This window comes from Hemitrygon akajei, chromosome 8 (assembly GCF_048418815.1).
Source record: "Hemitrygon akajei chromosome 8, sHemAka1.3, whole genome shotgun sequence".
NCBI lineage: Eukaryota > Metazoa > Chordata > Chondrichthyes > Myliobatiformes > Dasyatidae > Hemitrygon > Hemitrygon akajei.
This window is the reverse complement of record NC_133131.1, coordinates 169,539,886-169,567,680: the sequence shown is the minus strand read 5'-3', so window position 1 is coordinate 169,567,680 and position 27,795 is coordinate 169,539,886. Positions and strand designations below refer to the sequence as shown.

General features: G+C 43.1%; 1 protein-coding gene across 1 annotated transcript in view; it reads left to right on the top strand.

Annotated features, from left to right (window-relative positions):
* Positions 1-27,795, top strand: part of dlec1 (DLEC1 cilia and flagella associated protein) — a 212,563-nt gene that overhangs the window by 9,897 nt on the left and 174,871 nt on the right. The window contains exons 5-7 of the mRNA XM_073055048.1: positions 2,482-2,622; positions 12,825-12,981; positions 15,045-15,161. Of these exons, the coding sequence (XP_072911149.1) occupies positions 2,482-2,622; positions 12,825-12,981; positions 15,045-15,161 (415 nt within the window). The remainder of the gene's footprint in view (positions 1-2,481; positions 2,623-12,824; positions 12,982-15,044; positions 15,162-27,795) is intronic.

Here is a 27,795-nt window from a genome sequence, read left to right as displayed (position 1 = left end):
ATAGATGACTCCAGCAGACTCGCAGGTGAAGTGTTGCCTCACCTGGAAGGACTGTCTGGGGCCCGGAATGGTGGTAAGGGGGGAGGTGTGGGGACAGGTGTAGCATTTGCGCTTGGAGGGATAAGTGCCAGGTGGGAGTTCTGTGGGGAGGGACGTGTGGACCAGGTAGTCGCAGAGGGAACGATCCCTGCGAATAAACTCACCTACTTACCTTGCCTCCGCCTATTTTTGCCGAAGCCTTGCTGAGCCAAAGCCTTACCACTCTGCCTCAGACTACTTCGGAGATGACCGCTCCACTAGACTTTCTCACAGAGATTGTGTTTTTAAAGTTCTTTGCTGGACCTGCGCGGGAACACCTCTGTGGCTTCGGAAAAAACAGGTCCTGGTCCCCTATCCCAGGTCCCTCTCTGCCTCTCTCCCCTTTCAACTTTCTGCTTTTTTATCTCTACAGTTCTTTTATGCTTATCCCCTCCTCCTCTCCCCTTTATCTTTCCTCTGATTGGTTTTCCACCTGGCGCCTCTAGGCCCATTCCCCTCCCCTATCTCTATTACTGGGCTTCCCCCCCCCCCCCCATTCCTGATGAAAGGTCTCGGTCCGAAACGTTGGCTACTCTTTTTTCACGGATGCTGCCTGTCCTGCTGAGTTCTTCTGGCGTTGTGTATGTTTTCTCAAATCTCCTAAGTCACAGTTCTCTTGCAGACTGCATCCACGATTTCTCTGTACTTTTTGCATTCATTTTACCCTCTACCTTCACAAGCCTTCCAGGGCATGATGCAGCCACCATTATGCTTCACAGTAGGGATGGTACATTTTTGATGATGTGTGGTGTTTGGCTTATGCCAAACAGCGTTTAGCCTGATGGCCAAAAAGCTCAATTTTGGTTTCATCAGACCTAAAACCTTCTTCCAGCTGACTTCAGAGACTCCCTCATGCCTTCTAGCAAACTCTAGCTAGGATTTCATGTGAGATTTTTTTTCCAACAGTGGCTTTCTCTTTGCTGTTCTCCTATAAAGCTCCAACTGATGAAGCACCTAGGCAATAGTTGTTATATGCACAGTCTCTCCCATCTCAGTCACAGAAGTTTGTAACTCGTCCAGAGTTGTCGTTGGTCTCTTGGTGCTTCCCTCACTAGTCCCTTCTTGCACGGTCAGTCAGTTTTTGAGGACGGCCTGTTCTAGGCATACAGCTGTGCCATATTCTTCCCATTTTTTGATGATTGATTTAACTACTCCAAGAGGTATTCAGTGACTTGGAAATTTTCTTGTATCCATCTCCTGATTTGTGCTTTTAAATTACCTCTTTGCAGAGTTGCTTGGAGTGTTTGTTTGTCTTCATGGTGTAGTTTTTGCCAGGATACTGACTCACCAGCAGTTGGACCTTCCAGATCCAGGTGTATTTTTACTACAATCAATTGAAACACCTTGACCGCACATAGATGATCTTCATTTAACTAATTACATGACTTCTACAACCAATTGGCTGCACCAGTGATGATTTGGCATGCCATATTAAAGGGGCTGAATACTATGCAATCAATTATTTTGTGCTTTATATTTGTAAATAATTTAGATCACTTTGTAGAGATCTGTTTTCACTTTGAGATGAGTCTTTTTCTATGACCAGTGTCAAGAAAAGCCAAATTAAGTCCACCATGATTCAATGTTGTAAAACAATAAACATTAAAACTTCCAAAGGGGTGAATATTTTATCTATATAATACACCAAAATTATATACTGATTTCTCCTTATGGTAAAAGAAATTGGTATATAATTTTGGAATATAATGTATATAACTGGTATATAATCATTACATAATGTTGTTTTGATGTCAGTCACTGGAGTCACTGATTAGTTCATCTACAATTTTGAATAAAAATTGCCATAATCTCATTCTGAGAAACTCCAGCTTTTCTTAATGGCAAACTTTCCTGTCCCTATTCTTTTCATGCTTCCTGTTTTAAAGTCAATTTTCTTTTATGCTCCTTTCATTGTTAGAGGTTAATCTGATAGACCTTTTATTAGAGTTTGGATCAATTGAATTTAATGAGAAATTTCAATTTCATTTTATAGAGTAATACAACACTGAATTACTATTTCGTGCAGATCAAGGCACCCATCTAAGCTAGTCCCAGTTGCCTGTGTTTGGCCTATAATGTTCTTAACCGTTCCTATCCATTTACCTGTCCAAATTTCTTTCAAATGTTGGTTATGAATCTGCCTCTGGCAGCTTATTCCATATAAGGAATTAACTGAGTTAGATGCACAAACAACAAGCAGAACACTCTCTGGTTGGAAAGGTTACCACTCAGATTCATGTTAAATCTTTCCTATCTTGCCTTAATTCCTGATTCTCCAACCCTGGGAAAAAGACTGTGCATTATAACTGTACTCCAAAAAGAAATTAGATATATACTGTACATGAAAAATGAATAATTATAGGGATTTAGGGATTACACCAGTAACTTATTATTAACTATTAGGATATATCTTACCTATTGGCGAGTATCTTCAAAGAGGTTTATACTGGAGATGTGATTGGAAAAGATATAATGAAGAATCTTATGAAATCAAAAGGTGGAGACAATGCCTACCATGAGAAATTTGTGCAACAGCTCCAAGAGGTATGCCTCTTTTTTTACTCTTTCCTGTCACTAATTTGTAGCGTGAACAGTTGCCAAAGATGTAAATTGTGCTAAAGCTTAATTATTGCCTGCAAAGGAGAAGCAGAAAGCAATGGTGTGGATTGTTGATTACATTTGCCCCAGAATTCAGATTCACTTATTATCACATGTACATTAAAACATACGGTGAAAAGTGTCATTTGTGTTAACAACCAATACACCTGGGGATGTTCTGGGGGCAGCCGGCAACTGATACGACAAGTTACAGCATCAACATAGCAAGCCCACAATTCTCAACAGAATAACACAGAGCACAACAAGCAACAAAACAACAACACTGAAACAAGCTTCTTTCATCCCTCCTACCCACCCACACACACAGACTCCAGAACAGGCCTTCAATCTCCATTCTCCAGGCTTCAGCCATCAGACTTCACTTCTGGATTTCTGACTGACCTTCGGGCTCTGATCTTAGTATCAATCTCAGGGCTAATCAATATCCTGTTGTAACCTCAGACATCCTTCTTCACTGTCCGCTACACACCAATTTTAGTGTTCTCTGCATACATACTAATAAAGGAAAAAGACAGGTGAGATATTGAGCTGTTTCCACTGGTGGGAGTCTTGAACAAGCAAGCATGGTTAGGAGGTCAGTCACTAAAATTGAAATTTGTGTTAACAGCTTCTTGTAAAGGTGGAGAATAGCTATAATTCTCTCACCTAGATGGTTGAGGAGGTTATATTATTGGAAGCATTTAAGAGGAGGTGGATAACTTTTTGAAATATGTCTGAACTTCCCAACAGTGGCACACATGAGGAGATTAGGCCTGGGGCAAATCAGCCATGCTTATATTTATCATATTGAATAAGGAGGAGGCAGTCTTGGGAGGCCAAATGGGTTACTCCTGCTCATTTTTATATGTTCCTGAATATAATCTGGAGTAAATCATTGCATCCTTAGTTCAAATTTCAAAGTCCAAAGTAAATTTATTATCAAGGTATATATGTGTCACTATATACAATCCTGAGATTTATTTTCTTGCTGGAATACTCAACAAACCTATAAAATAATGACCATAACAGAATCAATGGAAGACCACACCAATTTGGGCATTTAACCAGTGTGAAAAAGACAATAAACTTTGCAAATACAAAAAGAAATAAATAAAAAATAAATAACCAACAAATATCAAGAACATGAGATGAAAACTCCTTGAAAATGAGTCCATAGGTCGTAGGAACTAGAAATATTGAAACTGCAAGATAGTAATTAAAAACAATCTTAATTAATTGCATGTCCTTAACCAGTATGACATACATATAGTATGTCTCCAGATATACCAGTACCATGAACTGGCTTCTGAAATGGTTTGACAGGGCATCCTGTTAGAGATGAGCAGTAAGTGTAAGGCTGGCTTGTTATGTCCAGAGTTGTGACTGAATAAAGAATATAAAAATAAAAAAAACTCGTAACTCAGAATGACCATAAGCACTTTGCAAACAGGAAATACCATGGGAAGCTCAGCCAGTCTTGTAAAATAAAAAAAATGTAGCACTGAGTATGTGCACAACAATCTCCAGCAATGTGATAATGTCCAGAAGTCCTGTATTGGAGTTGTTTATTGGGGACAAATACTGGCTTCAGGTACTGCTGGAATTCTCCCTTTTGCCACTTGCTCCCTTTTTCCATGCTCTGAACTTTCATAAAAGTTACTGCCGTTCAAGTTGGTAAGCTTTTTAAGGAAGTGTGTGGTGTGTTGGCCTTCATTAGTTGATTTTAAGAGCAGTGAGCTAATGGTTAGACCACACTTCTAACCATTCTAACCATGGTTAGAACATCGTGGTCAGTTCTGGATGTCTCATTATAGGGAGGATGTGGAATCTTTAGAGAGAGTACAGAGGAGATTTACCAGCATATCATAAATATGAGAAATTCTCTAGATGCTGGAAATCCAAAGTAACATACCCAAAATGCTAGAGGAACTCAGCAGGTCAGGAAGCATTTATGGAAATGAATAAACAGTCGAGATTTCGGGCTGAGAGTGTAAAGGAAGGAGGAAGACGACAGAATAAAAAGGTGGGGGGAGGAAAAGAAGGATAACTAGAAAGTGATAGGTAAAGGGCTCTAGAGGAAGGAATCTGATAGGAGAGGAGAGTGGACCATAGGAGAAAGGGAAGGAGGAAGGGCAATGGGACCAAGGGGGGGTGGTGATTGGGAGGTGAGAAAAGGTAAAGGTCCAGGGTGGGGAATAGAAGAAGAGGGATTTTTTTTTACCGGATGGAGAAATCAATATTCATGCCATCAGATTGGAAGCTACCCGGATGGAATATAAGGGATTGCTCTTCCATCCTGACAGTGGCCTCATTATGACACAAGAGGAGGCCATGGACTGACATATCGAAACAGGAATGAGAATGGGAATTAAAATGTTTAGCCACCAGGAAGTTTTGCTTTTGGTAAATGAAGTGGAGGTGCTTAACAAAGTGGTCCCCCAATTTACGATGGGTCTAACTAATGTAGAGGAGGCAGCACTGGGATCACCAGACCTCAGCAGATTCACAGGAGAAGTGTTACTAGGATGTAAAGGGCATTTCTTGTGAAGGAGGGTTGAGCAAGCTGGGACTTTTCTCTTTGGAGCAAAGGAGGATGAGATACGATTTGATAGTGATATACAAGATGGTAAGAGGCATATATTGAGTGGATAGCCAGAGGCTTTTTCCCAGAGTGGCAATGGCTAATACAAGAGTGCATAATTTTAAAGCAATTGGAGGAAAGTGTAAATGTCTGAGGTAAGTTCTTTACACAGAGAGTGGTGGGTACATGACTCTGCCAGGGGTGATGGTAGAGGCAGATACATTAGAGGCATTTAAGAATCTTTTTCCCGTTTGCTACTTGCCCCCTTTTCCCATGCTGTGAACTTTCAATGAAAACCCATTGGTCTGAAACTGAGAATGTACAGAACAGGAATGGGCCCTGCAGCCCACGTTGTTTGTGCTGTATACAGTACCTAAAACGCTAGGTTTCTAGTAGCTGCTTCATTGTTCAAATAAAGAACATACAACATCATATACACAATGTTGTGCTGAACTTCTAACCTACTCTAACATCAAATTAACCCTTCCCTCCTACATAGTCCTTTTTCTTATCATCCATTGCTTATGTAAGAGTTTCTTAAATGTCCCTAATGTATCTTCCTCCACTACCACTTCCGGCAGGGTGTTCCATGCACCCACAACTCTCTATGTAAAAATCATGCCTCTGATAACCCCCTATACTTTCCTCCAATCACTTGAAAATTATTCCCCTCTGTATTAGCCATTCTGTCTTAGGAAAAGTCTCTGGCTATCTACTCAATCTAAGCCTCTTATCATCTTGTACACCTCTATCAAGTCACCTCTCATCTTCCTTCTCAGTGAAGGAAAAAGCTGTAGCTCACTCAACCTATCTTTATAAGTCAATGCAGCATCCTGATAAATCTCCTCTACACACTCTCTAAAGCTTCTACATACTTCTACATACTTCTACATGAGGTGAACAAAACTGATCGCAATACTCCAAGTGTAGTCTAACCAGAGTTTTATACAGCTGCAAAATTATCTCACAGCTCTTGAACTCTGTCCCCAACTAAAGAAGGCCAATACACCATACGCCTTCTTAACAGTGCTATCAACTTGTGTGGCAACTCTGAGGGATCTACAGATGTGGACCCCAAGATCCCTTTGTTCCTCCACACTACTAAAAATCTGGCTAGTATTCTGCCTTCAGATTCCATCTTTCAAAGTGAATCACTCCACACTTTTTTCGGGTTGAATTTCACCTGTCCTGTCTCAGTTCAGCTCTGCATCCTGACAATTTCAGGATAGGGGTGCACTTGCTCTTGTTTACTTCAATGGTGCTGATGTTGAGTGGATTTAAAGCTTTGAGTTCCCAGAAGTAAACTTCACCAATAGCCTAGTCCCATCCAACCGCTTGGTCACCATGGACAGGATATGCAGGAGGTGAATGGACCTCACTGATTTTTTAATTTATAAATGTACCATAGAAATCATCCTGGCTTCTTCTTCCTTCCTTTCTGATCCTGATGAAGGGATGACAGCCCAAAACATTGATTGTTTATTCCCCTCCATAGATGCTGCTTGGCATGCTAAGTTCCTCTAGCAATTTGTGTTTGTTGCTCAGGATTTCCAGCATCTGCAGAATCTCTTGTGTTTATAGAAAGCATTCTATCTGTATGTATCACAAGTTGGCATGGTAACTACTCTGCCTGAGAATGCAAAAACTGGAGATGTCATGAAAACCAGCCTCCTTTCCAATAGGCCTATTTCAATTTCATTTCAGTTTTAGTTTTTCACTTGGGTCTCCCTTGTTTTGAAACCATAAGGGGATAAATTCCATGTTGCACCTTCTACCCATTAGAAATACAGCAAATCCAGAAATTGTGTCATGGCAAAAGGGTAGCATGTCAAGCTTTATTGTTTGTTTATGTTCCATGTTGTATGATGTACATAGGCAATTATGGTCTTTCCATAATGATGATTGTTCTTGGCAAATTTCTCTGTAGAAGTGGTTTGCCATTGCTGCCTTCTAGGCGGTTTCTTTACAAGATGGGTGACCCCAGCGATTATCAATACTCTTCAGAGATTGTCTGGCATCAATGGTCGCATAACATAGAACATAGAACAATACAGTACAGTACAGGCCCTTCGGCCCACAATGTTGTGCTGACCCTTAAACCCTGCCTCCCATATAACCCCCCACCTTAAATTCCTCCATATACCTGTCTAGTAGTCTCTTAAACTTCACTAGTGTATCTGCCTCCACCACTGACTCAGGCAGTGCATTCCATGCACCAACCACTCTCTGAGTGAAAAACCTTCCTCTAATATCCCCCTTGAATTTTCCACCCCTTACCTTAAAGCCATGTCTTCTTGTAATGAGCAGTGGTGCACTGGGGAAGAGGTGCTAGCTGTTCACTCTATCTATTCCTCTTAACATCTTGTACACCTCTATCATGTCTCCTCTCATCCTCCTCCTCTCCAGAGAGTAAAGCCTTAGCTCCCTTAATCTCTGATCATAATGCATACTCTCTAAACCAGGCAGCATCCTGGTAAATCTCCTCTGTACCCTTTCCAATGCTTCCATTTCCTTCCTATAGTGAGGTGAACAGAACTGGACACGGTACTCCAAGTGTGGCCTAACCAGAGTTTTATAGAGCTGCATCATTATCCTGCAACTCTTAAACTCTATCCCTCGACTTATGAAAGCTAACACTCCATAAGCTTTCTTTACTACCCTATCTACCTGTGAGGCAACTTTCAGGGATCTGTGGACATGCACCTCCCCAGATCCCTCTGCTCCTCCACACTTCCAAGTATCTTGCCATTTACTTTGTACTCTGCCTTGGAGTTTGTCCTTCCAAAGTGTACCACCACCTCACACTTCTCTGGGTTGAACTCCATCTGCCACTTCTCAGCCCACTTCTGCATCCTATCAATGTCTCTCTGCAATCTTTGACAATCCTCAACACTATCCACAACACCACCAACTTTTGTGTCGTCTGCAAACTTGCCAACCCACCCTTCTACCCCCACATCCAGGTCGGTAATAAAAATCACGAACAGTAGAGGTCCCAGAACCGATCCTCGTGGGACACCACTAGTCACAACCCTCCAATCTGAATGTACTCTCTCCACCACGACCTTCTGCTTTCTGCAGGCAAGCCAATTCTGAATCCACCTGGCCAAACTTCCCTAGATCCCATGCCTTCTGACTTTCTGAATAAGCCTACGGTGTGGTACCAAGACTTGTGATATCACCAGCTACTCATATGCTCCATGGCTTCCATATCATCCACCACCTGCTCCATGGCTTCACGTGACCTTGATCGGGGGGAGCTAAGCAGGTGCAGTCCCTTGCCCAAGGGTGACGTGCAGGCTAGCGGAGGGAAAGAGCTCTTTTCACCTCTACTTTTGTTAGAGACGTATCTCCACCCTGCCACCCAAAAATCTATATAAATCAGTGGGATGTAAAGCTATATAAATTGGTTAAAAATAGTGAAAAAAATTGTTTTGCAATTTTTAAATTGTTTTTGCAACTGTTAATACAATTCTTGGGTTTAGTGTATTTACATTTATCAAATGTCTTTGGCCACCAGTCTTCGTGACTGAGTATAAATTGTGGATTTAATTTGGAGTTCAGCTTTGAACAATGGGTTCCTATATGCCGTGAATCTTAGACCAGACAATGCTGATTAAAATTCATGTGGACGTCTGTGGTGTGGGTATGAATTGAGAGGTGTGAAGTTTGTGTGTGGTTGCAAAGAAAGCATTGTAGATACATTCAAAATATGGAGTTGTCCTTTGGTATTTAGGACATAAAAGATCGAGCACCACATTGGGCCAGCCAGACCTTTCGACCGAAAGTGTCTCCATGTGATGCCTGCTATACCTTGTTTTGTTGAATTGTTACGTATTCAGGCAACAATAAATATATATGAGTTAGGCAAGGGTTTTCATAACAAATAACACTTTTATTAGACACTGAAAACCAACCCCCCAAAAGTAAACAAACATCAGCTCAAACGGAATTCAGCTGCTGTGCGGCAGACTCACAGTTCTTAATAGCGTTGCAATTCAAACAGTTCTTAAAGCGGTATTGGGAAAAAACACAGTTCTTTAAGGCGGTATGCCGAAAGTTCAAAAGCTCACAGTCCTTTTAAAAGGAGAGACTTTTTAAAGCGATTTAAATTCTCTTCCACGTCGATGTCCTTCGATTCCCGGCGTCGAACTTTCCCCCCCGAAGAATTTTATGGAATATAACGGCTTAAAGGTACTGACCTTTCTTCCACACTATTCTCAATCTCCTGCTATCCCAGCGGAGATTAACACGAGAACAGTCAACGAAATCCTTCCGAATGAGGATCAAATAAGGTCGAACTTTCCACCGTCGAAAATCGATTCTCCTCGATTTTTACCTTCCAAAGTTTTATCTTCACTCTCCACCAGGAAAGAAACCACTGGCAATGACCTTTTAAACTTTAGGCATTATATAAAACTTCATTTTTCAACTAAACTGCGTCATCACATTAAATCATGCAGTGACATGAAGTCATCTTGGCAAATCTAGCCACGAACTGCCCCACCTGACAGGGTGGGTCTTCCTTTTATACCCTGTAAAAAAAACCTGTCACATGACCTCTACTGGCGGGAAAATGACATCACTCCACCATCACAAGACCATTACCTCATGTCCAGTATAACTTCAACCCCAGTCACGTGACAAGGGTACGTAACAGAATAAAGAAGCTGCTTCATATCTACCAGAACTTTTCTCCAGTGACTTATTTCACACAACATACACAATATATTTTACTCTATCTTTCAATGTACATGCAAGAAATAAAGTAATTTTCATATCTTTATTTTTTATCCATACAGATTATTTCATTAGGCAGTACAAGGGTAAACAGTAATAGAATGCAGAATAAAGTGTTGCAGTTACAGAGAAAGTGTAGTGCAGGCAGACAATAAGGTGCAAGGTCTTATTGACATAGATTGTAAGGTCAAAAGTCTATCTTATTGTATTTGGTCTCCATCTTATATGAGACCATCCAAGATTAAACATTAAAAATGATAAAGATTATCTTTATTTGTCACATGTACATCAAAACTTACAGAGAAATGTGTTCAAACCACAAACAAGAGAACACCTGCAGATGCTGAAAATCTGAGCAACACACACAAAATGCTGGAGGAACTCAGCAGGCCAGGTAGCATCTACGGAAAAAAGAGAAAAGTGTTGTTTCTACTAATAACTTTAATAACTCTTCTCACTGCTGCCATCAGTAAAAAGGTACAGGAGCTTCAGGACTCACACCACCAGGTTCAGAAACAGTTATTGCCCCTCAACCATCAGAATCTTGAACCAAGGGGATAGATTCACTCAGCTTCACTTGCCCCATCACTTAAATGTTCCCATAACCAAAAAACTCACTTTCAAGGACTCTTCATCTCATGTTCTCAATACTTATTGCTTATTTTTTTAATTATTACTTTATTTTAGTTTTTGCACAGTTTGTTGTCTTTTGCACACTAGTTGAATGTCCCAGTTGGGCAGTCTTTCATTGATTTTGTTATGGTTATTATTAGATTAGATTCAACTTTATCGTCATTGTACTGAGTACAGATACAAAGCCAAATGAAATGAAGTTGGCATCTAACCAGTAATGCAAAGAATAGTGTTATTTACAAAATAACTGCAAATAAAAAGTAAGTGCTACAGCACACAAATATAGAAGTACTGAGACAGTACAATATGGGTGCAATACTGTTTAGCACTGTGATGTGAGGTTCAGCAGGGTCACAGCCTCAGGGAAGAAAGCTCTTCCTGTGCCTGCTGGTGCGGGAGCGGAGGCTCCTGTAGTGCCTACCAGATGGGAAGAGAGTAAAAAGTCCATGGTTAGGGTGAGATGCATCCTTGATAATGCTTTTCGCCCTGCCCAGGCAGCGTTTATGGTAGATGTTCTCAATGGTTAGCAACTGGGTGCCGATAATCCGCTGGGCAGTTTTCACCAGACGCTGGAGTGCTTTGCAGTCCGATACGGGACAATTGCCATACCACACTGAGATGCAGTTGGTGAGTATGCTCTCAATGGTACAGCAGTAAAAGTCCATCAGTATCCTGGGACCGAGGTGAGCTTTCTTGATGCTCTGCAGGAAATAAAGACGCTGTTGTGCCTTTTTGATCAGGATGGAGGAGTTCAGGGACCAGGTGAGATCCACAGAAATGTGGACACCAAGGAATTTGAAGCTTGATACATGCTCCACTACAGCTCCATTGTTGTAGATGGGGACTTGAGTGTGGCTCCTAGCATGCCTGAAGTCCACAATGATCTCCTTGGTCTTCTGGGTGTTAAGGGCCAGATTGTTGTTGGCACACCACGCGGCCAGGTGCTGGGCCTCGTCCCTGTAGTCCATCTCGTCATCCCTTCTGATCAGGCCAACCACCGTGGTGTCATCTGCAAACTTGATTATGGAGTTAGAACCTGTACAGGAATGCAGTCATAGGTGAAAAGGGAGTACAGAAGAGGGTTCAGCACACAGCCTTGAGGCACACCGGTGTTCAGGGTGAGAGTGGAGGAGGAAAAGTTGTCTAACTTAACAGATTGGGGTCTGTTAGTCAGAAAGTCCAAGGTCCAATTGCAGAGGGATGAGCTGATACCAAGCTGGCGGAGTTTGGCGATCAACTTGGAGGGGATCACAGTATTGAATGCCAAACTAAAGTCAATGAACAGCATTCTGACGTAAGAGTTGGGGCTGTCCAGGTGGGTCAGGGCAGAGTGAAGTGCCGTGGAGATGGCATCCTCTGTTGACCTGTTGGTGCGATAGGCAAATTGATGGGGGTCAAGGGTAGTGGGCAGACAGGATTTCAGATGTGATAGAACCAGTCTCTCAAAGCACTTTGCAATGATGGGGGTGAGTGCAACTGGGCGGAAGTCATTCAGGCCCGTTGCAGTGGAATGCTTTGGCACTGGCACGATGGTGGCGATCTTGAAGCTTGTGGGGACAACTGCCAGGGACAGATTGAAAATGTCCGTGAAGACCCCAGCCAACTGCTCTGCACAGACTCTGAGCACACAGCCAGATTATTATAGATTTGTCGAGTATGCCCACGAGAAAACAAATCTCAGGGTTGTATATGGTAATATACGTACTTCAATAATAGATTTACATTGAACTTTTTGAACCAACACAGTCCGAGGAAGCTTCTGACACCAACATAGCATGCCCACAACTCACTAAGTCTAACCAATAAGTCTTTGAAATGTGGGAAGAAACTGGAGCACCTGGAGTAAACCTATGTGGCCACAGGGAAAAATGTACATGCTCCTTACAGGCAGTGCAGGGAATTGAACTCTGATCGGTGATTACTGACGCTGTAATAGTGTTACACTAACCGTTATGCTACCTAAAATACTATTTCACTTTTGCCTTTGAGGGAAGGGAATTTGTAGCTTTTATCTGATGTGGCTTCTGTATGCGTCTGCAGACTCATGAAAATGTTGTTGCCCTGAGAAGGGCATTTGGTCAAGGGCATAAATGCCTGTCTTGCTATTGATGCATGCATCGAATGAAAATAATTTGAAAGTCACCCACATTAGCTTGTTGAAATATCTGAATTACTCCTGGTGGTCATTAACTAGATTAACGAAGAGTACAAGAGGCGAATCACAGAGGCTGACACTGTTGAGAAGCACATCATCCAGGCCCGAGCACGAGCTGCAGCTGCAGAGGAGAAGGCTCTGAATAGAATAAAAGAAGAGAGTGGAAACAGTCTTACATCAGTGGGATTGCCTCCAGGTAAAACCTTTCTGATTGCATAATTTCAGTAGTAAATAGAAAGGCGTAACACACATTACAACCCAATCCACTTTCCTTCTTTGGTTCCATGCTCCAACTTCCTTCCCCAATCAGATTCCTTATTCTAAACACAAAGTACACTGCAGATGCTGTGGTCAAGTCAACACGTACAAACAAGCTGGAGGAACTCAGCAAGTCAGGCAGCATCTGTTGAAACAAGCAGTCAACGGACGCTGCCTGACCTGCTGAGATTCCTTATTCTGTTGCCTCCACCTATCACCCCCCAGCATGATGAAGGGTCTCGGCCCAAAATGTCTGCTGTTCATTCCCCTCTATAGATGCTGCTTGACTTGCTGAGTTCCTCCAGCACTTTGTGTGTGTTGCTCAAGATTTCCAGCATTTGCAGAATCTCTTGTGTTTATGACCTCCCAAGTCTCTATCTGTTTATTACCCTCTCCTCAGCTGGATTCATCCATCACCTTCCAGCTCTTGCTCCACCCCTTCCCTTACCTATTTATATTGACTATCACTCCTCTATCTTTCTGTCCAGACAACGAGTCTCAACCCGAAATGTGTGGAGCATCCCTCTACAGATGCTGCCTGACTCACTGAGTTCCTCCCTTAGTTCAATTTTGGTCCAGATTCCAGCAAAGATTTCAGCACCTGCAGTCTCTTGTGTCTACTAAGTACCACAACCTGATATTATGGGATTTCAGAAAATTAGATACATGAATGTCAGATGTTTCCTCTTCCCACTCACTGGACATGCCCTCTTCTCATTACTACCATTAGGGATGAGGTACAGGAGGCTAAGGACGCTAACCCGTCATTCAGGAACAGCTTCTTCCCCTCTGCCATCAGATTTCTGAACAGTCTATGAATCCATGAACACTACCTCACTATTCTGCTCTGTTTTTGCACTACTTATTTATTTTGTACATTTGTTATTGTGACTTGTAGTAATTTTTAAACTTATTGCACTGTACTGCTGCCACAAAACAAATTTCATGACATATGTCATTAGTAATAAACATGATTTTGATTCTGGTTCTGTGAGAAGTTTGGAGGGATATGGTCCAGGTGCAGATAGATGGTTAGCTTGGACAGGATAGGCCAAAAGGCTTGTTTCTCTGCTGTAGTACTCTATGACTTGATTAATTTTACTAAATCCATCTTTATGGGAGCATGGTTTGTGAAATATGATCGTTGTGTTTCCTTCTTTATAACACTCAGTATGTTTGTATTTAATTGTGCAAATGCAATGTTCTGCTGTACATGGCACAGTGGCATAGTGGTTAGCACAACACTTCACAGTACAGGCAACTTAAATTCAATTCCTGCTGCTGGCTGAAAGGAGTTTGTACATTCTCCCCACGACCATGTGCTCTGGTTTTCAATAGTCATTGTAAATTGTCTTGTGATTAGGCTAGGATGAAAATGGGAGATTGCTGGGCAGCATGGCTCGAAGGGTCAGAAGGGCCTATTCTACACCGTATCTCAATAAAAAAAAACTAAAATAAGTAAAAGTATATTAATTAGGTATAAGTAGAATGATGAAATGCTGATGCTTTAAAAAGCACTTGCAGTATTGTGAGCTGTTTTTGGCCCCTTATCTGAGAAAGATGTGTAGGTATTGGAGAGAATCTAGAGAAGGTTCACGAGAATGATCCTGGGAATGAAAGGGTTAGTGTATGAGGAGTGTTGATGGCTGTGGGCCTGTCCTCGCTGGTGTTTAGAGGAATGGGGGGGGGGGGATCCCATTTAAAGTGGAGGTTTATAGGTTCTTGATTAATAAAGTTGTCAAAGTACAGGAAGAAGGCTGGAGAATGGGGTTGAGAGAGAAAATAAATTAGCCATGACTGAATAGCAGAGCAGACTCCAGAAGGCCAAATGGCATAATTCTGCCTCTGTGTCTTATGGTCTTACAGCTACAATATATCCTTTGTGTTGGATTAGTTAATTTCTGTGATTGAGTTCCAGTTTAACACATAAGAGGAGAAAGTTGTTTTAGATCAGGTATCATCTCCAATGCTAACTTTTCCTACTCTTCTACTTGCTTGTAGAGAAGTCCATGTTTATGTGTTGTGTGGACAGTGAACTACTCAAGAAGCACAATTTAATCGTTCCTGAGGATTATATCACAGAGAGGCCAGTGATCAGAAAAGCAGCGGTACCTGCAGGTAAAGAACAATGGGTTTCTCTGGGGCTCACCCCATCAAGTGGCAGCAAAGTTGCCTCTTGCCATCTGCCCCACCAGAACTTACATTGGGTGTGTTCTGTCTTAGTTTTGATGACAGGCCTGAATAATATTTATGTTCTGACCTTGTTGAGTACTTGATTTGTGGTAAAAGCTTATTCCTGTGATTCATATCATGGAGCTGCCAAAAATTCCAGGAGAGTGAATCACAATTTGCTGGAATTTTTGTACTGCTATGAATGGACTTATCTGAATCATCATCATTTTCTGCATGTCATGAGAAACCTTGTGCTTAGAAGATAATTCTGTTAATCCATTCAGTGGTTTACTGAGATGCCAAGTGAAGAAATGAGTTGGCTCCCACATATGACCTTAACAGACAGACTGATGTGATGTGATCCACGTCTTTATATTTTATGCCACAATTTTAGGAGAACTTAAGTTTAAGGGGAACATGAGGGAAACATCTTCACTCAGAGGATCACAGGAGTGTGGAATAAGCTACAGTGTAAGTGGTGCATGCAAGCTTGATTTCAATGTTTTTAAGAGAAGTTGGCACAGGTATATGGATGGCAGAGGTATGGAGGGCTATGGTCCCGGTATAGGTCGATGGGACTAGGCAGTTTAAATGGTGCAGTACATACTAGATGGGATGAATGGCCTGTTTCTGAGCTGTACTCTCCTATGACTCTATAATTGCGTATTGTGTAGAGTAATCTAATTGGTGGAAGCATACAGAATCCATAATCACCAACATTGGATTGAGGTTCACTTTAGAGGCTGGTTTGACACGATGAGGTAATTATGTAAAGGATTTTTAATGTGTTTTGTGTTGAGTTTTTTGATGTTCAATAACAAGTTGCTATGATTTTTCTTAAACATAAAACACCTCCACCAGTTTATTTGTGAAAACTTACACCAGTGAACCTGATGCTGTAGAAAGATTCCAGAGTTATTGAACATGTCGGCCAATGCAGTCCTTTTGAAACTGCTGGAGCTTTGGGAACAAAACACCAAACAGTTGTTCTCCTTGCCCAGCCTTGGTGATGTTAAACCATCAGAGCTAATGGACCACATGCTGCCTCTCCTGGGAAATCATCATCCTTGTTTTATTTTCAAAGAACCCTTCATGCAGCAAATAGCTGATCAAGTTTGCATAGCCCCCACTAATGTGCCAGGGAAGGACTATAGGGAGCTTGCTAAAATGGCTGATAGTCTACATTCAACTAGGCAATGGTGCATCATTCTTCCTCCTTTCTTTAGCTCAATAAGCTTGGTCAGCAAGGCCCCCAACACGAGGACACACATAGTTGTGAATTAGTTGATGTCGAGCCATTGTTTTTACCACACTTGCTTTAGTACGAACTCTAGGAAGTGCAAACTGCCTCGCAGTTTTGACAGTGCCAGCGCATCGGGACATCAGAGTTCTGTGAACATCAAGGGTTCCAACTGCCAAGGTCGTCTACTGTTCATTACGGACCCCCTTTCAGGGTAACGTTTCCTGTGTGACATGGGCTCACAGGTGAGTGTGCTGCCAGCATCACCTACAGATGAGAAGGCAAAGAGCGATGAAACTTTGTTGGAGGCTGCCAACAGCAGCAGGATCTAGACCTGTGGGACATGAGGGTTGACACTCTGCTTCAGCGGCAACATGGAACTTAGTTCTGGCTAAAGTGGTCAGTCCTCTGATTGGTGCAAGTTTCCTGTGTGCCCAAGGACTGTTAGTCAATCTTAAGAACTGCTGGCTTGTGGATGTTAAGGGCTTTGGGTCTGTATCCTGCTCCCCTAATAAGTTCCCCACAATGACTCTGTCAAGCACATGCACCACCGCATGTAAGTTTACTCAACTGCTGGGCAAATTCCCAAACCTCACCAAACCCACTACTCCACTATAGACACAAAACATAGGATTGAGCACCACACTTCTACAACTGGCCCACCAGTCCATGCCCACTCGCATATACTGGATCCAGAAAAGCTGACAACTATGAAGGCTAATTTTGCCAATATGGAAAGACCTGACATTGTACACCAGTTGAATAACCCCTGAGCTTTGCCCCTCCATATGGTCCCTGTTCAATGGTTGTTGCTGTCCATGGGCGAATACCAAGGCCTTAATGAGGCTACCAGCACCCACCCAATCATTACCTGGTCAAAACCTTCCAAGTCTTTTTGGCACATTTAGCTGGAAAGTTATTTTTTCCCAAAGTCAATCTAGTTAAGGGTTACCATCAGGTGCCTGGAGGACATTCCCAAAATGGCTGTGATAATCCTGTTTGGCCTCTTTGAGTTTCTGCACATGCTATTTGGGCTGAAAAATACAGCACAGATTTTCCAATGGCTGATGGACTCTGTACTAAAAGGTTTACATTTTCTCTTTATTCACCTCAATGTCATACTTGTTGCTAGTGCATTCAACTCTGAACATGTATCTCATCTCTGCACACTTTTTGAGTGCTTAAGCCAACACGGGTTGGGAGACTGTAGGTCTGACACGGTGGTCAGCAGCACAGGGGCGCCGCAGGGAACAGTACTCTCTCTGGTCCTGTTCACCCTGTACACATCAGACTTCCAATATAACTCAGAGTCCTGCCATGTGCAGAAGTTCGCTGATGACACGGCCATAGTGGGGTGTGTCAGGAATGGACAGGAGGAGGAGTATAGGAAACTGATACAGGACTTTGTGATATGGTGCAACTCAAACTACCTGCGTCTCAATATCACCAAGACCAAGGAGATGGTGGTGGACTTTAGGAGATCTAGGCCCCATATGGAGCCAGTAATCATTAATGGAGAACATGTGGAGCAGGTTAAGACCTACAAGTATCTGGGAGTACAGTTAGATGAGAAGCTTGACTGGACTGCCAACACAGATGCCTTGTGCAGGAAGGCACAGAGTCGAATGTACTTCCTAAGAAGGTTGGCGTCATTCAATGTCTGTAGTGAGATGCTGAAGATGTTCTATAGGTCAGTTGTGGAGAGCGCCCTCTTCTTTGTGGTGGTGTGTTGGGAAGGAAGCATTAAGAAGAGGGACGCCTCACTTCTTAATAAGCTGGTAAGGAAGGCGGGCTCTGTCGTGGGCAAAGTACTGGAGAGTTTAACATCGGTAGCTGAGCGAAGGGCGCTGAGTAGGCTACGGTCAATTATGGATAACTCTGAACATCCTCTACATAGCACCATCCAGAGACAGAGAAGCAGTTTCAGTGACAGGTTACTATCGATGCAATGCTCCTCAGACAGGATGAAGAGGTCAATACTCCCCAATGCCATTAGGCTTTACAATTCTACCGCCAGGACTTAAGAACTTTTTAAAAGCTATTATTAATGCTTTTTGAGACGGTGATTTAGATGCATATCATATTTTTTTTTACTGAGTTAAGTATTGTATGTAATTAGTTTTGCTACAACAAGTGTATGGGACATTGGAAAAAAAGTTGAATTTCCCCATGGGGATGAATAAAGTATCTATCTATCTATCTATCTATCTATTAACACTGCTAAGTTTGGGTTGTCAAACATTGACTTTCTTGGCCATTGCATCTCCACAGAAGGTGCAAAACCCCTCCCATCAAAAGTAGCCGCTATTATGGATTTCCTACTGCCCGCACTACTAAACACTACAGAAGTTCTTAGGCATGGTGAATTTCTATTACCGCTTCATTCCATGAGCTGAGCTGCTGACCTTATGCTTCCCCTGTACAGAGCACTATCCCCAATCACATGCTTGACTGGTCAGCAGACATGACCAGGGCATTTCATGAAACCAAGCAAGCTCTTTCCAGCGCGAACCTACTGGTGCACCCGCTGCCCAACGCCCTATAGCCATTACGACTGATCCTTCAGCCTATTCTGTGGGTGCTGTGCATGAACAATTGGTCAGAGGGGTGTGGCAGCTGCTCACCTTCTTCAGCTGCCGATTCTGTCCCCACTAAAGGAAGTATAGCACGTTTAATCGTGAGCTTCTTGGTCTCCATCTGGCTGCCCGCCATGCTCGTTTTCTTTTAGAGGGTTGCCATTTCACAATATCATTGACCACAAACCCCTCATGCACATTATAGCCAAAATATCAGACCCTTGGGCTGCACGGCAGTAACACCAACTGGCCTACATATTCGAGTTAATGACTGATATAAAACATATCAAGGAGAAAAATAATTCTGTGGCTGATGGCCTCTCACAGCCAGCTGTCGAGACCATAAGACATAGGAGCCGAATTAGGCCATCTGACCCATCGAGTCTGTTCCACCATTCAATCATAGGTTTGGCTGCCATGCCATAGGGGCCTGGCAGCCAACCAAGAAACTGACCCACAGGTCTAGGCTTATTGAACAGCAGTTATGGGCTTGTGGTTGGCAGACAGTAAGTTCAGGGAAGCTGGGGTTTCTGTCCTGTGCAATGTCTCAATCAGTTGCCCTCGCCCCATAGTGCCCGCAGACTGCAGGTGGACTGTTTTTGACTCTGTACACCATCTCTTGCATTCGGGCCGGAAGGCCTCACAGAAACTGGTTGTACTAAAGTTTGTGTGACACAGCCTTAGAAAGGATGTGCGTGATTGGACTACAGCCTATGTGGAGGTCATGTCCAGGTGCCATTAGCACCTTTTGAGGTCCCTGAGGAACAGTTTGACCATGTCAATGTGGATATTGTTGGTCCTCTTCCCCCCTCCCATGGTTTCATGCACCTCCTTAACATGGTGGACTGTACCACCAGGTGGCAAGAGGTCGTCCCTAGCATCAATGACAGCCTCAGATGTAGCTTGGGCATTCATCAGCACCGGGGTTGCTCGGTTTGGCACCCCAATTGATTCATATCAGACCTCTGGACTGCAATGGCCCAGAACCTCGCTGTTAGGCTGCATCACACCATAACGTATCACCTACAGACCAATAGCTTATGCGAGCAGCTTTACTGCTCCTTAAAGACTGCTCTGAGGGCTTCCCTAACCGATGAGTGTTGGCATGATGGTGCCAACAGTGGGTCCTGCCAGCAGACAGAACAGCTCAAGAAGGGGACCTGTGATCATCCGCAGCTGAACTGGTATACTGTTACAAGTGCCAAGTGATTTTATTTCTGATGCCATGACCACCTGGTTGGCCCCTCAACAGCATTCCACCCCCCACAGTAAATTCAATTCCTTTGCGCTTATCCCTATTTCCCATCATGGCGTACAGTAGTCTTGCATTCCTGTTGACCCACACTCTGCCTCGTTTGATTTCATCGCCACGATGCACACTAATATCCCCTTAGGCCTCCTTACCTGGCCTGTTCCACATTTGGAGCAGAGAGAAAAGACTTCTACCATAGTTAAGAGGGGTAATCTTGACTGTGTTTTGATATATCGCTTTAAACCGCCCCACTAAAATTTGGAGGATTCTGCTACCATGCCCCTGTCATCATGATATGAGCATTAGCATTTCAATACACCGCTGGATGAGCCAGATGCACCAGCTGTTCCTCGACGTATGGAACACAGGACCCGAGCCAGGCACCTTGTCCATGCTCCAGACTGGCCCACAATGCCAGCTTTAGTGAATTCTGGGGGGAGTGTGCCTGTGTAGGGTAACGTAATTGGTGGAAACGTACAGAATTTATAACCACTAACATTGGGTTGGGGTTCACTTTAAGAGGTTGGTCTGATGTGATGTAGTAATTATGTTAAGACTTCCACCGCTTTTTGTGTTCAGGTTTCTGGTGTTCAATAAATGAGTCGCTACGTTTTTTCCTAAACATAAAACACCTCTGCTGTTTCATTTATGAAAACCTGCAGCTGGACATGAGTCAGCAAATGATGAAATATGGGCAATACAAAAGGAACTGGAGGAACTTAGCTGGTCAAGCAGCATCTATGGAGGGAAATGGGCAGTCGACACTTTGGGTCCTGAAATGCTGACTCTCTGTTTCCCTCCATTGATGCTCTTTGACCTATTGAGTTCTTAAAGATTCTTCTGTGATTTTTCTTTGGATAGAAATGGTATTTGGAGGGGCGGTCTTGGAGAGATATGGGCCAAACACAGGACATTAGGACTAGCTGGGTGTGCATTGTGGTTGGTCAAAGCGCTTGTATTGCTCTATGACTCCAGGTGGCCGCATTGCTCAGAGTCTGTGCATATTCTGTCCTTTCCCTTCAAAGGAGGTTGAAACCAGCGTTTGGACCTGACACACAACTTCTTCATTGGAATAATGAGTTTAAATGCATGCACAGGTGCTACTTGATGTTTGGTATCGGAATTGGTTTATTATTGTCTCATGTACTGAGATACAGTGAAAAGTTTGTCTTGCATACTGTTCATACAGATCAAGTAGAGAGAGTACAGAGAAGATTTACTAGAATGTTACCTGGGTTTCAGCAGCTAAATTACAGGGGAAGGTTGAACAAGTTAGGTCTTTATTCTTTGGAGCGTAGAAGGTTGAGGGGGGACTTGATAGAGGTATTTAAAATAATGAGGGGGATAGATAGAGTTGACGTGGATAGGCTTTTTCCATTGGGAGTAGGGGAGATTCAAACAAGAGGACATGAGTTGAGAGTTAGGGGGCAAAGGTTTAGGGGTAACATGAGGCGGAATTTCTTTACTCAGAGAGTGGTAGCTGTGTGGAATGAGCTTCCAGTAGAAGTGGTAGAGGCAGGTTCGCTATTGTCATTTAAAGTAAAATTGGATAGGTATATGGACAGGAAAGGAATGGAGGGTTATGGGCTGAGTGCGGGCCAGTGGGACTAGGTGAGAGTAAGCGTTCGGCACGGACTAGAAGGGCCGAGATGTCCTATTTCCATGCTGTAATTGTTATATGGTTATATGATTAAATGATTGCATAGTATATTGAGGTAGAACCAAGTAAAACAGAAACAATACAGAATAAAGTGTAACATACAGAGAATGTGCATTGCAGGTAAGCAATAAAGTGCAAGGTCAGAACAAGTTAGGTTATGAAGTTAAGAGTCCATTTTATCGTACAACAGGTCCATTCAAGAGTCTAATAACAGTGGGGTAGAAACTGTCCTTGAACCTGGTAGTACGTGCTTTCAGGCTTTTGTATCTTCTGCCCGATGGGAGATGGGTTTAAAAGGGAAATGTTTAAAGGGGAAACAAGAGCATGGCGGTTAGTGCGACGCCATTACATCTCCGGGTGTCGGAGTTCAGAATTCAATTCCTGTGCCATCTGTAAGGAGTTTGTACCTTCTCCCTGAGACCATGTGGGTTTCCTCTAGGTGCTCTGGTTCCCCCACCCCCGGTCCAAAGCTATACCAGTTAGTCGGTTCATTGCTCGCTGTGAGTTGTCCTGTGATTAGGCAAAGGTTAGATAGGTGGGGTGCTGGATGGTGCAGCTCGAAGGCCCTTTTCCATGCTGTATCTCTAAATAAATATAAAATAAATAAATAAGCGATCCTACAGATGCCTGAAATCTTGAGCAATGCATACAAAATGGCAGAGGAACTCAACAGATCAAGCAGCATCTATGGAGAGAAATAAAGAGTTAACCCTTCAGGCTGTTCATCAGAACTGGCTGACCATTCATCAGAACTGTGACTATGGTAATGTTAAGTGCTTTTGTGGTGGCTCTGTTATGTCAGAAAGGGTTTGGGAAAATCCATGACCTACTCTTGTGAAGAATATTAGATTCACAACAAATGGCTAGTACGTAGTTTGGGCTGGCACTGGTAGCCAGTCAGTGGAGTACCATGAGCTTCCAGCTAAGCATCACATTTCTTCACCCTCCTATAAAACCACATGAGTACTGAAGAAGGGTCTTGTGCCCAAAATGTCAACTGTTTACTCTTTTCTATAATGTTGTCTGACTTGCTGAGTTCCTCCAGCTTTCAGTGTGTTCGGTAGGTAATTGGTAATTAGTTTATGATTGTCACACATACAGTGAAAAACATTCATTTACATGTTATTTAGAAATAACATTCCATGCATAAATACAGTACTTACACTGAGGTGGTACAAAACGGGGAAAATGTAGTATCAACACTCAGTATCCACTTTATTAGATACACCTGTACACTTGCTCGTTAATGCAAATACCTAACTAACCAATCATGTAGCAGCAACTCAATGCATAAAAGCATGTAGTCATGGTCAAGAGGTTCAGTTATTGTTCAGACCAAATTCAGAATAGGGAAGAAATATGATCTAAGTGACTTTGACCATTGAGTGATTGCTGGTACCAGATGGGGTATTATGAGTATCTCAGAAACTGCTGATCTCTTTGGATTTTCATGTACAACAGCCTCTAGAGTTTACAGAGAATGGTGCAATAAACATCCAGTGAGTGGCAGTTCTGTGTGCAAAACCACCTTGTTAATGAGAGAGGACAGAGGAGAATGGCCAGACTGATTCAAGCTGACAAGAAAGCAATGACCATGCGGTACAACAAGGGAGTGCAAAAGAGCATTCCTAAACACATAACATGTCGAACCTTGAAATGAATGAGCTACAGAAGCAGAAGACCACAGACACCTACAGCTCCAATAAATTCAGCGGGCACAGGAGGTACCTAATAAAAAGGCCACTGAGTGTATTGTTTATTTATTTTTACTTATGTGAGTATGCTGTTCTTGGACTACAGTTCAGCATTCAACACCATAATTCCCTTCAGGCTCGACAAGAAGCTCAGAGACCTTGGCCTTCACCCTGCATTGTGTAGCTGGATCCTGGACTTCCTATCAGATCACTTGTAGGTAGTAAGAGTGGGCTCCCTCACCTCTGTCCCTTTGACCCTCAGCACAGCTGCCCCTCAGGGCCGTGTCCTAAGCCCCCTTTACTCTCTGTATACCCACGACTGCATCGCCACCCTCAGCTCCAATCTACTAATTAAATTGCTGATTATTCTACATTGATTGGCCTAATCTCAAATAATAATGAGGCAGCCTACAGAGAAGAAGTCATCACTCTGACACAGTGGTGTCAATAAAATAACGCCTCCCCTCAATGTCGCAAAAACAAAGGAGCTGTTTGTGAACTACAGGAGGAATGGAGATGGGCTAACTCCCATTGACGTCAATGGATCTGGGGTTGATAGGGCAAACAGCTTTAAGTTCTTCGGCATACACATCACTGAGGATCTCATGTGGTCTGTACACACCAGCTGTACGGTGAAAAAGGCACAACAGTGCCTCTCACCTCAGATGGTTGAGGAAGTTCGGTATGGGCCCCCAAATCCTAAAAACTTTGCACAGGGCACAATTGAGAGCATCCTGACTAGTTGTATCACTGCCTGGTATGGGAACCGCCCAGTGCATCTGTAGATGTGAACCTCCCACTATTCAAGATATTTTCAAAGAGCTGAGGCATCATTGGGAACCCAAGTCACCCCAACCACAAACTGTTCCAGCTGCTACCATCCGGGAAGCGGTACCGCAGCATAAAAGCCAGGACCAACAGGCTCCAGGACAGCTTCTTCCACCAGGCCATCAGACTGATTAACTCACACTGATACAATTGTATTTCTGTGTTATTTTGACTGCTCTGCTTTTTTTATACATACTATTTATTGTAAATTTCACATTGCACATTTAGACAGAGACGTAACGTAAAGATTTTTACTCCTCATGTATATGAAGGATGTAAGAAATAAAAGTCAATTCAGTTCTTTTTTTATTGTTATTTATTTATTGAGATACAGTGCAGAGTAGGTCCTTCCAGCCCTTTGAGCCGCATCGCCCAGCAGCCTCCGATATACCCCCAGCCCAGTTTACAGTGACCAACTGGACTGTGGGAGGAAGATGGGTCACCCAGAGGAAACCCACACATTCACAGGGAGATAGACAGCAGCGGGACTAGTATTCATGCACCACCACTCTATCTGATAAACAGTGACTCTGGAAGCCTTGTAGTAGTGTGTTTCATGTTTTTCCTGATGCCTTGTAAAAAAGGGACAACATGGTAGTGTGGCAGATTGCTTTACAACACCACCAATCACCAATCAGGGTTCAACTGCTGCTGCTGCCTGTAAGAAGTTTGTCCATATTTATTTATTTATTTAGAGATACAGGACAGAATCGACCTATCCAGCCCTTAGAGCTGTGGCACCCTAGCAACACTGACAACCCCGATTTAGCCCTAACCAAATCTTCAATGACCAATTAACCTACCCAGTACACCTTTGCACTGTGGGAGGGAACTGGAGTACCCATGCATGCTACAGGGAGGATGTACAGAGATGCTGGGATTGAACTCCAAATTCCAATGCCCCAAGCTGTAATAGCATTGTGTTAACCGCTATGCGACCATGGCATCTATTCTGCTCCCCCCGTGATTGTGTGTGTTTCTTCTAGGTGCTTTGGCTTCTTCCCACATTTCAAAGACCTTTGGGTCAGGGTTAGTGAGTTGTGGGAGGCTACATTGGCACACAATATGTGACAACACTTGTGGTCTGTCCTGCACAATCCTAACTGATGCAAACTACACATTTCACTGTTTGTTTCAATGTGTGTATAACAAATAAAGCTAATCTTTTTTCCCCACATAAACTTTGCAAGAACTTGTGCAATTCTGTTCTGAAAATTTCTATTGGATTTGTTAAAATCATCCTTTCAGGTAGCACACTCCTTATCTGAACTCCTCATTTTCAATTATCCTGAATCTGTCCACTTGTTACTGACTTTCCTGCCTTTGGAGAGAGATTTTCCTTACTGTTATCATGCATGCTCTTTGGTTAGAGGTGATGGTGGATGTTGATGTGTTAGATTGTTCTGTTTTCCCTGTTTTGCTTTAACCATGACAGCAACCACTGAGCAATGAATGAACCTTGGCTCCGGCCACAAACTCCATTCCCAAGCCACTGAAAGCAATCAGTTCCCCATCAACATTCTGAGATTGGTTACATTCTTTGACCTCAAGGGTACTCTTCTACACTATCCTTAAGACTGATGGATTCCAGTAGCACTCTTATCTCAGGTCATCTTCTGTTTAAAACCTTGTATACGGCCAGTGCACATGACTATTCAATCACACTCCAGGTCAGTCTCCATTGTTCTCTTCCCCAAATGCTTTGGGTGTTTTTGGGAGTTTCAGAAAATGTTGCACTTTTTGAGGTCAAATAAAAGGAGAAAGTATATAGTGAATGGCAGGCCCCTTTAAAATACTGAAGTACAGAGGTATCTTAGGCTCCTAGTGGATAAGGTGGTTAGGAAGACATATGACATGCTTAATCTCAGGCCAAAACATTGACTGTTTATTCCTTTCCATAGATGCTGCCTCACCTGCTGAGTTCCACTAGCATTTTGTATGTATTGGGTGGCAGGGTAGAGATAAGTCTCTAGCAAAGGAAGTGTAAGGTGCTCCTTCCTTCCACTAGCCTGCAGATCACCCCTGGGCGAGGTGTAACACCTGCTCAGTCCCTCCCCCGATCAACGTCATGTGAAGCCATAGGAGCAGATGGTGCATGGTCGTATGAGCAGCTGGTACATATCACAAGTCCTGGTTATGCGACCACTGATGTCATGAAGACAGTCTTTAAAGAGTATTGATAATGGCTGAGGTCACCCGTCTTGTAAAGACACTGCCCAGAAGAAGGCATTTGCAAACCACTTCTGTAGAAAAATTTGACAAAAATTTCCTCCAGATGCTGAAAGACGTACAGTAAAGGTTAATGAGTTGTGAGCATGCTATGTTGGTGCTGGGAACATGGTGACAATGCCCAGCACAGACCTTGCTGATTTGATTTGATTTGATACACATTATGCATTTCACTACATGTTTTGATGTGCGTGTGACAAATGATCATGGTCATGGAAAGACCAACAGTGTGAAGGGGGTTTTCCCCACAGAGGTCAGAATAAAGACCATGATCACCCACATCATACGACATGGCAGCATTTGATGATGATTTGTATGTATGAAATGCTTGGCTTCTTTGGCAGGAGTGTTGAAGAGTAAGGAAGCATGTTGTAGCTATATAAAACTTTAGTCAGATCGCAGTTGGAGTATTGTGTACAGTTCTTGCCTCCCCGTTACAGGAAGGATGTATCGACAGTGGAAAGGGTGCTGAAGAGGTTTACCAGTCAAGTTGAATCGAGAGCCTCTGTTGGTCAGAGTTGACCATGGATATTGAGTCCTAGCTGTCTAGATACGCCAGCCTGGGCAGTACGATATGGAAAACAAGCTGTTGCCCATGTAGCAAGCTCCCGCTCTCCATGCATCTGATGAATCCAAAGGAACGCAGAGACTGATACAGTTTGGAGCCAGCAGCATTGCTGGAGTTGCCAATGTAGGACTCCAGATCAGGATTTTTCCCTTGGGGTTTACTCCTAAAGTCTTTCCCATGTGTGGGTATAGCCACAAGGCAGTGGAGGTTTGAGATCAGAGTTTTCCTTCTCCTAGATGAGCTACCAAACCCAGCTGATGAGCCCCGTCTGCCCAAAGCAACAGGTTTTAAGGTGCCAGTAAACTGCCTTTGTCCCTTCTTCTGTCAGTAGGAACGATTCAACTGAGCTTAGTATCAAAGCCACTCATGAAGGCCAGGAGCTGGGCTTGGTTGTCAGAGGCTATTTGAGGTGCACATCACTGGGAGCATTTAATAAGTAGTGGGATCTTGTCCCTATTACCACCTCCGGCTTTAACAACCTTAAGGTTTACCAGTATGTTGCTTGGATTAGAGAGTATGAACTATAAGGAAAG